At 34.3% G+C, this 9,565-nt stretch overlaps 1 protein-coding gene across 2 annotated transcripts in view; it reads left to right on the top strand.

Moving 5' to 3' along the window:
• LOC117112956 (alpha-1,3-mannosyl-glycoprotein 4-beta-N-acetylglucosaminyltransferase A-like) overlaps positions 1-9,558 on the top strand; it is a gene marked incomplete at its 5' end in the record, with an annotated part of 25,976 nt that extends 16,418 nt beyond the window's left edge. For both annotated transcript variants that reach the window (XM_033256186.1, XM_033256185.1), the window contains 4 exon segments: positions 2,038-2,231; positions 4,612-4,772; positions 7,018-7,130; positions 7,607-9,558. In XM_033256186.1, the coding sequence (XP_033112077.1) occupies positions 2,038-2,231; positions 4,612-4,772; positions 7,018-7,130; positions 7,607-7,636 (498 nt within the window).
• Between the last annotated feature and the right edge of the window lie 7 nt (positions 9,559-9,565).

The following is a 9,565-nucleotide window of genomic DNA, read 5'->3' as shown; positions in this document are numbered from 1 at the left end:
TTAATGTTAACGTAAAATATTATTTTTGTTACATTGTGGTGCTGTTCTACAGGACATGTATTTCGGAAATATACCTATAGTAAATTTTCCAGTCAAGTATCATGTAAGAACCTTTGAAAACTAGGGCTACGCAGTGTCTTAGTAAGCCAGGCATTCACTGCACCTGACGGTTCTATAAAGAACGCAATGCGACGCCGTGCGTGCAATGGATTGTTTTTAATGACGATCCTTTCAGACTACCATTGACAATCAGCAGATGGCATTGCGTGGTCTAGCGCTCACAGCGAGCAGAGTTGGATTTATCGTGCTACGGTCGTACGACCCGTCATACAACAGTGAGGGCCTGGCTTTAAGGAAACCATTTTGATTACCTACTGAGAAGCTTAGCAACAAAAAACAAATTGGCTGTCAGTTTCACAGTGTTCGTTGGTTTGGCCTGGTTTCCATAAAATCGCTACACTGTTGCACAGCATTTTCGGTGCATTCCTTGAACTGCGTAGCAGTCCTTGACGTAATTGGGAAGGCTCCCCGATTCGACTGACCAATCAGCATCACCGAAAGCTGTTGGCGATAGCGTGTAGCAATTGTATGGAAGCCAAGCTTTATAATTGGTCATGTGATATATCACCTGAGAAAATATGAAAGGCTTCTTCATTGGGATCATGGTGGTCTCTATTTTTTCTTTTGATTTATTTTATTTTTTTGTAAATTCTTTATAGATTATGGATATTTTTCAGGTTTTCTTGAAAGCTTTATAATTGGTCATGTGATATATCACCTGAGAAAATATGAAAGGCTTCTTCATTGGGATCATGGTGGTCTCTATTTTTTCTTTTGATTTATTTTATTTTTTTGTAAATTCTGTTATAGATTATGGATATTTTTCAGGTTTTCTTGATTTTTAGAATTATTCTTTGTTTTTGAAGTTTTACCATAAATCAACATTGAGCATTTGATTAAAAAAAAAAGAAAAAGGAATATGTTTCCTGTACTCAGTTCATCACCTGTTTACTGTTCAATCATATTACTCGAATGAAATGAAGTCGTTCAAAATACTCCAATCAAAATGCATTAACTTTAATCACTAATCTCTCTTCTATTGACTTCTTTTTAATTATTATCTACAATTTACATTTATATTATATAAAACATGGACATTTCTTATAAGTAAACCAATAAATATACACATACTGTACTTATTTATTTATTTATTTTATTTATTTATAAACAAACCAACAGCAAAAACAAAAATCATCACTTACAGGATTGCTAAAAAAACATGAAACAGTACAGACGAGTTTCAAGATAAACATGTGTGTTTGTTTTTTTTTTGTATGTTTTTTTAGAAGACTTTCCATGTTTCATACATTACAGAAACCAGAAATAGTATTTTTTTTTAATTGTATTTTTTATTTTATTTTATGGGTTTTTGTGATTCAGTCTGGAACACAGTGTGCCTTTGAATTAAGCGTGCTATCCAGTATTTGTATATATTTTTGGTTTACTTAACAAGACTTTTCCATGTTTCCATTGCATCACAGAAACCAGAAATAGTATTTTTTTTTAAATTGAATTGTTTATTTTATTTTGTGGGATTTTGTGATTCAATCTGGACCACAGTATGCCTTTGAATTAAGTGTGCTATCCAGAATGAAGAAAGATGATTATGTATTGAATCATAGTCAGTAGCCACATCATCACTATTATCATTATTATCATGGCCATCATCATAATCATCAAAAATCATGATCATATCATCATCATCATCTAAAATATGTATTAGTTTGCATGAACCTCCTTTATTTAAAGAAACATTTTTATGGATTTTCTGTGATTTATGATGACATTTCAACATTTTATTGTTTTAGTGATTTAAGGGATTTTGTTAAAAATTGAGTTTTACCACAACGATAGTGAAATAATGATAGTATACTTATCTTCTTCTTTTTTGCGCATTGCTTTAAGTTCTTTTGCATTTCACAACATCCAATAGAAATTTAAGGTTACATTAGTTGATAAACATACCATATTTTTCAGGACAAGGACTTTGGGAAGGGTAAACTGCCGAACCAGAATCTGAACCCCCCAGCCGAGGTTTCAACAACCATTAAGCCTTATCAGAAGTACACCTTGGATAAAGCATACAAAGGCGAAGATATATTCTGGGGTATACTTCCCAAAGCTGGGTCTGTTGTTAGATTCATCTTCAACCCACCTATCAAAATTCAAAGGTAAACTTCACAATTGTGTAATTTATATATTTAATAGGATTTATATTTATATAGCACACATTTCCTTTTTCCTCCGGTCATTGGATGCAGCATCAATCATACATAACTTGCCACTCCTTCACTCCCTGGGGAGTATTCGTGGTTATGCGTGTAGTTCAGCTCTACTAATTATATTTTGAATCATTCACCTCCTACCAGGTACCCATTTATACTTCAGGGTGAAGAGAGGCAAATGCAGATAAAGTGTCTTGCCGAGGGACACAAGCAGTGTGACGAGCATTGATCCTTGACCTACTGATTGAAAGCCCAACTCTCTTTACATTGTGCCACACGCTTCTACAGCTCTGTTTCCATAGAAACGCTCACCCTATTGCCGTCCAGTAGTTTGAACCTCAGGGGCGGATACAGGATTTAGCATAAGGGGGGGGGGCGCCAAATAAAGATGGACGACCAGCCAAGCACCGAGGGCATGGGCAGATGCAGCCTGCCAGAAAAAAGAGGGTGGGGTAATCTGCGAGCGAAGCAAGCAGCCTTAGGCTGGGCTCCAGGGGCAGAGCCCCTGGTGGGGCGAAGCCCCCTTGAAGCCCAGCACATTTGAGGAATATGAGGTTGTATTGAGTCGATTTTGACTATCTAGCATGGTAGTTTTCAGTAACAAATAAATTAAAAAAAATAATAGGTGTATGTCTTTTAAAAGAAATTTTAATATACAGGGTACCTNNNGTACCTGCAAAATGCAACTATGACATGTGTCATTAAATTAGTAATAATTCATCTACTCACAACATAATCTTTGACAACATACAAAGGCTCATAAATGTACACCATTTCAAAAGAGAAATTTCACTTCTAGAAAACATGATGAAGTTTCTCAGCCACATTGAACATAAAAATCAACAAAACAACAAAATCCGCTACTGTATATTAACACTGAGTAAATTATAAGTGTTCTATTTCTCACCAAGTGGATTTATGAATAGCATTCTCCTAGGGTGTTTTTGGTAGGAAAAGAAGATTTAAACACTGTGGGGGAGGGGGCCATGTGCGGTTTTATTTATTACAAACATATTCTTTCACCATCAATACACATTGAGGCCCTTCTTTTAGGTTAAAACGATCTATCTTAAATTTTTCTTTCTTGAGTTTGGGACTATTATGTGTTTAAATTACTTAAAAGGATAACCCTAAAAAACCCTAGTAAATGCGTGCGAAGCGTGCAAAAGGTTTTTGTGTTAATTAATTCTAATTTCGTCGGAATTGATCCCAAATCCCTAAAATGTGCAATTTTTAGGGGAAATTGGCCTATTGTGACAAGAAATGCGCGCAAAGCGTGCAAAATTTGAGGATTTTAGGACCCCCCCCCCCCCGTTACGCCACTGTTTCATGTCAATTAGAGACAACATGATTGTACAATTTCATACAGTATATCTTTTAAATTACACAATTAAACCAGGTACTGTACTTGAAAACAAGGAAGCAAAACTTACACGTCAAAAGTGTCAAATGTTGCCTACACAAAAACTGTACTTTATTAAAAGAGTAAATCTACTAAAGGGGTGTCATCAATGGAGATATGCACACATATGAGTGTACTGTGATCACTGTGCATGGGGTTGTCTGCTGACCTCGATAGAGAGTGATTGATTGCACAAAGGTTTCTATGCTGGTGCATCTGCGCTAAAACTGTCTTTGTAGCTATGCATTGCGCGATATGAATCAACCTTTCAATATGAAATCAACCTTTCTATGGAATTGTGTATCCATTCAATTATCTCAAAAATTTTTTAAATTTTTTTTTTGTGATATAAGAGGGGGCACGCGTTGCAGGCACCCCCCCCCCCCACCTCTAAATCCTCCCATGAACCTGGTCCAATTTATTTGATTGCGTTGCAGACAAATAGGGTTGCCTTCCAATTGCGTCAGGGCAGCTACAGTAGCAATGCACCCAGATTCGTCTGCACACAATCAGCAACTTTGAACCAGGTTCAACCTCCCCGAATGTCGCCGATAGGGTGAGCTATTCTATGGAAGTGAGCTTGGAAAGTCTTCACCCACAATTTTGGGGTGGATTTGTTGTAATGTTTTCTAATCAAAATTTTCCAAATGGCAGACTTCTTAAATTAGAAAGTTTTGAAATTCATTTAAGATATATTAGTAGTGTAATATTTGTATAGGGATATAAATAATTTATGCAAAGTTTTGTTTTTTTCTTTTAAATTTCAGGTTTCGCTTTATAATAAGTAGCATTTTCAGAGGACAATATGTTTTTAAACAAGGTTTAAAGATAAAGATAAAAATTAATGTAAATTTAGGATATAGTGGTGGAATACTGTAATAAGGATAATTTATACAGAGTTTCGTTTTTTTTCCTGAATTTCAGTTATCGTTTTATAAGTGGGAATGCGGACCATCCTGGGGATATATTTACCAATACTACTGTTGAAGTTATGCCAAGTTATCAGCAGCAGAAGAAAGAAGGTTTACTAGAAACCAATGAAGATTCTAAATTAAAACATACAAAAGATGGGTATATTCAGATAGGTATGCCATAAAATGTACTTAAAACTGATAAGAAATGTTTTACAGTATTTATGTATTTAAAAAAAATTATTGTTGATTTTTTCTTGTTTTTATTGTGCCTACACACTTGCTAGTACAGTAAAAACGTCCATTTTATGAACATTGATTTTACAAATAGTCGCTTTTACGAATGGTCTTTGCCCCTGATGACGTCAACATCGACCAATTATTACCCTAAAAATAGTCCAATTTTGCACGTTTTACAAGTTTCAGTTTCAGTTTATTTATTAGACCAACAAGGTTGGGGGCAGCTTAAGCAAACAAATCACTATAACTTTTTCAAGTCAGCTGCCCCCTCATACAATTCAATAAAAAGACAAAATTACAATTTTAAACATCAAAAGTGAAATATTAAAAAAATAATGTAAAATAAAGATACAGAGCTAAAATTAAGTGAAAAAAAAAACAAAGAAAAAGGCAAAAATTTCATAATACAACTGTTGTATAGTGTGAAAATGGGAATGTAGGGAGTTTAAAAAGGATCCAAGTGACTCACAGGTCAACACATCTTTAAGGCTATCAGGCAAATTTGACCAAATTCTAGGAAAAAGTACAATAACAGAATTGTGATGAACTACATTGCGAGAATGCAGATGATTAAAAGTCAAAGTGGTTTGATGTCTAGTGTTAATTCATATATATTCTTTTATAATAGAACAGTCAATATAACCAAAGAGGCATTTACAAACAAAAGAAATTAAAATCTGTTTTTGGCAGCATTCAAGCGACAAAAGCTTATTGGATTTCAATCTAATATCATATGGGATTTCCCCTCTACCAACTCTCATGATTCTACGAGTGACATATTTTTGGATGCGCTCTAAGCGAATACATTGTTTTAGTCTGAGCGAGGTAATACCAAAGACTTGTATAGAGTGAGTAGAGTTTGGCTTGAGGCAAATCCGGCAATGAAAAATATCAAGCCTAATAACTTATTATATTTAATGGCAATAGTATCAACGTGGGCATTCCATGTAAGTTTATCATCAATTGTAAAACCCAAGTACTTATAGTATTTAAAGTGATAATGTATATTTTTCTTAATAAAATTAAGTTTGTTGTATTTATTTATTAATAGTTTAATCTTTGCTTACATTTCTGGTATAATAATCACTATATTAATGTAATAAACCTAACTAGAACAACAAACTACCAACACAGTGTTGTCGGATTGAGAGTGTTTCAGCAACTGATTGATATCCTAAATGTTAGATTGCAATTGCGAAATGCATGTAAACAATACAATGCAGCGATCTAACAACTAGCAAGAACACGATAGAAAGGGCCATAAAACATACAGATGTTTGAATCGAAGTTAAAATAATATTTTGTTAAGTGGAAGAATGCCAGTGATTAAAATACTTTGGTTTTTATCAAAGATAAATTCTGGGTTCATGCTACGCTGTCAGCCTATCCACGCTCAATGGCAGGGGATAGCTGGGCCTAGGTATTGAAAACTAACACCCAATTTAGTTTACAAATTTTTCAATTTACGAACACCCCTTGGTACCAAGGGGTACATGAAATGGACGTCTTACTGTACTTTGTTTTAGCCAGAGCTGGAAACAGTATCTAGCACAATCATTGTACTTTGCCCGGTGTATCAGATGGCATGATGAAAATGATGCAAATAGATGTTAATGTTGTTGTGTGTAGTGTGTAGTAGTTGTAGAATTAGCATTATCCAGGGCCACGACGAGGACAATCCTACCATGACACCATTTTTTCTTGTTAAAAACTGAGCATGTCTGAGATTAATGCATCATCAAATGCACTAAAGCTTGTGGCACCTCAAACTGTGTTAAAAGCAGGGGTTGTTTTGAAAGGGGTATCTATTTGTGAGGGGTGCCCTCCCCCACCCTCATGGTACAAAAATGAATGCATTCAATTATTTTTGCTTGGAGAATTGTTTGCTTGGTGTCTTTGATATTTATCTAAATTGCTGCGGCACAAATATATTATTATTGTGTTAAAAGCAGGGGTTGGTTTGGAAGGGTGTCTATTTGTGAGGGAGTTCCATCTCCACTCTCACGGTTGAAAAACAGCAATCCCCAACCAATGCATTCATTACTTAAGCCTGAATTATTGTTTGCTGTTGCCTTTGATATTTTTCTAAATTGGTGCGGCGCAAATCTCTGCTTTTGTTTGAACCAACACAACAGTTTCTCGGTAAATAATGACTATTGTTATTGATTGTAAATTTCAGGTACTTTCAAAGATGGTAAAATTATGGGAGAAATGGATAAAAAGATTGATAAAGTTCAAGAAATCCAACTAAGAGTACAAAGCAATGCAAAAGCATGGGTCATCTTAAGTGATGTAAGTAGTCTATATATTCTTTCATTTAGGTCTAATTTCATTTTTTTTCCATTCATTATCTGCACAATCACATCAAGGACGCAGATCTGTTTTGAAAGGTTGGGGGACAGCCCTTAGTCCTCAGCCACACCCACACCATGGTTGAGGCTGAGGTGCGAACATTTGAGGAAATGTTACTTCTAGATGGCTGAAAATGACACTCTATTAATAGTGAATTCATCATCAAGTACTCTGGCTGTACAGCCCTCTTTCGTTAAAACCTGGGTCATTATATGCATTTCATTACAATAATTTTCAGGTATTTTCCATTGGGCTGAGGAGGTATTCCATGGATGACCTGGAGTAATAATGACATAGAGGCAGTTTATTACCATGAAATATAATTGAATAAGTACTGTATACCAGTATGTGCTACATAAATGAGCATTATGATTAGTCATTTAAACTAATCAATTTATCATATTGTTTATTTTCAGATACGCATAGTACAGGCAAAGAAGAGGTGACCTAAGCCGATGGAAGGTGACCTAGGCCATTTTTGTCTAGAGTATAGGATATATATTTCCATTCCAGTTGTAATTTCATCTTTAAAAATATAATGTATATAATAACAAATTAATTTTTTTCCTAATAAATTATAGTGTAATCATGATCAATGCTTCAACATTTTTATAAAATGTTTGCAGCTATGCTTGAAGGTAAATGGTGTTGGAATTAAGACATGATTAATAGTGGAGTTGGGGTTGGTATTTTTGGTATTTTTTTTATCTAATATAATAGGAAATTTTAAACAATATTTATCAAATTGAAATTGCAACATAATCTATCTTGGTTAAAAATGACAGTCTCACATTTAATCCAGTGAGCAACATGCATTATGTTACATGCACAGTCTAATCCAATGAGCAGCATGCATTATGTCACATGCACAATTTAATCCAATGAGCAATGTGCATTATGTCACATGCACAATTTGATCCAATAAGCAATGTGCATTATGTCACATGTACAAATACATCCCATGAGCAATGTATGCACAATCTAATACAATGAGCAACGCGCATTATGTCACATGTACAGTCTAATACAATGAGCAACGCGCATTGTCACATGCACAGTCTAATCCAATGAACGACGTGCATTGTCACATGCACAATTTTAATTCAATGAGCAACATGCTTCATGTGACATGCACAATTTTATCCAATGATCACTGTCCATGTTGAATGTATGAATAACAAAAAAGATATCTGAACATATTGAGATTGTCATTTTAAGTATTAAATTTCATTAAGGAATTGTGATTTGTTATATTCTTTTTTAATAATAAAAAATAGAATCATCTCATATTCAACAGCTTACTGTTGGTAAAAAATTATTGTACAGAATTAGCACAGCATATAGATAGGAGAAATATTATGTAATTGAATGTTGGTATTAATGTAAGGAAAATCCAAGAATTTTATCTATGTCCATATTTTTTTTTTTGGCAAGATGATATTTTGATATGACATCATCATACCCATATATGGGAAAACTTGCCATATATTTGTCTCTTAAAACATTTGCTTCATCTGCAGTAAACCAAAGAAATAAACTTGTAAACTTTTACAGCGACTAAATCCGGGTAGTCACTGTGCCCAACGGTTGTCAGCCGACAGGATTCTATGCAGAACGCAACACCAAGACTCTCGCGCAACTGATGGTTTTTAATGACGATCCGTCCAGACTGCCACCGAAAATCAACAGATGGCATCACGTTGCCTGGCGCTTACAGAGAGGGAGTTAGTTTGTCATTCGATTGACGCATGACGCAGTGAATGCCTGGGTTTAGCTGCTTGAGTACTTAATATTAATTTGTTGAATAATTTCAGTGTTAATTTTGTTAGATTATAATTGTACATTTCTGTCTTTGATCACAACACAAATGTGTACATTTACACTTACAATAAGTGTATTATTTATCAGCATTTTGATCTAAAAATTAAATCTTTATGTTTAAACACAGGTTATTGGGAATAAAGATGAACAGAGCAAATACTATATTAACAGCATAGAAAGTAATAGAATTGGTATAAGATCTAAAGTCCTTTTCAGACTCAAAACATGTGACATGCTTAAGTATGGTCAGAATAACATCACATCATGACTATATATGGGCACATCATCACTATATATGGGCATACAACAGTTCTGGAACAGGACTTTAGATTAATCATGAAACTGTGCCTGGTAGATGAGTTATCAGGGGAAAATCTAGATTATGTTTTGTTTTAGCAAAATGACTACACAAGAATATAGTACATGTTTTGAGTGGGAAAACCCAATTTTAGGTATTTATTCATTTCATTCATGTTCCAAAAAAGCAATCAAGAATCACCTTATTTAGCAATAACTGTTTTAAGTGAAATTATACAAAATAATTGTTTCTCTTT

This window comes from Anneissia japonica, unplaced genomic scaffold, assembly GCF_011630105.1.
Source record: "Anneissia japonica isolate Jap-2015-1 unplaced genomic scaffold, ASM1163010v1 scaffold287774_len439945_cov178, whole genome shotgun sequence".
In the NCBI taxonomy this organism is placed as follows: Eukaryota; Metazoa; Echinodermata; class Crinoidea; order Comatulida; family Comatulidae; genus Anneissia; species Anneissia japonica.
The sequence above is the reverse complement of the archived record's forward strand: the minus strand, read 5'-3'. Positions and strand labels throughout refer to the sequence as shown.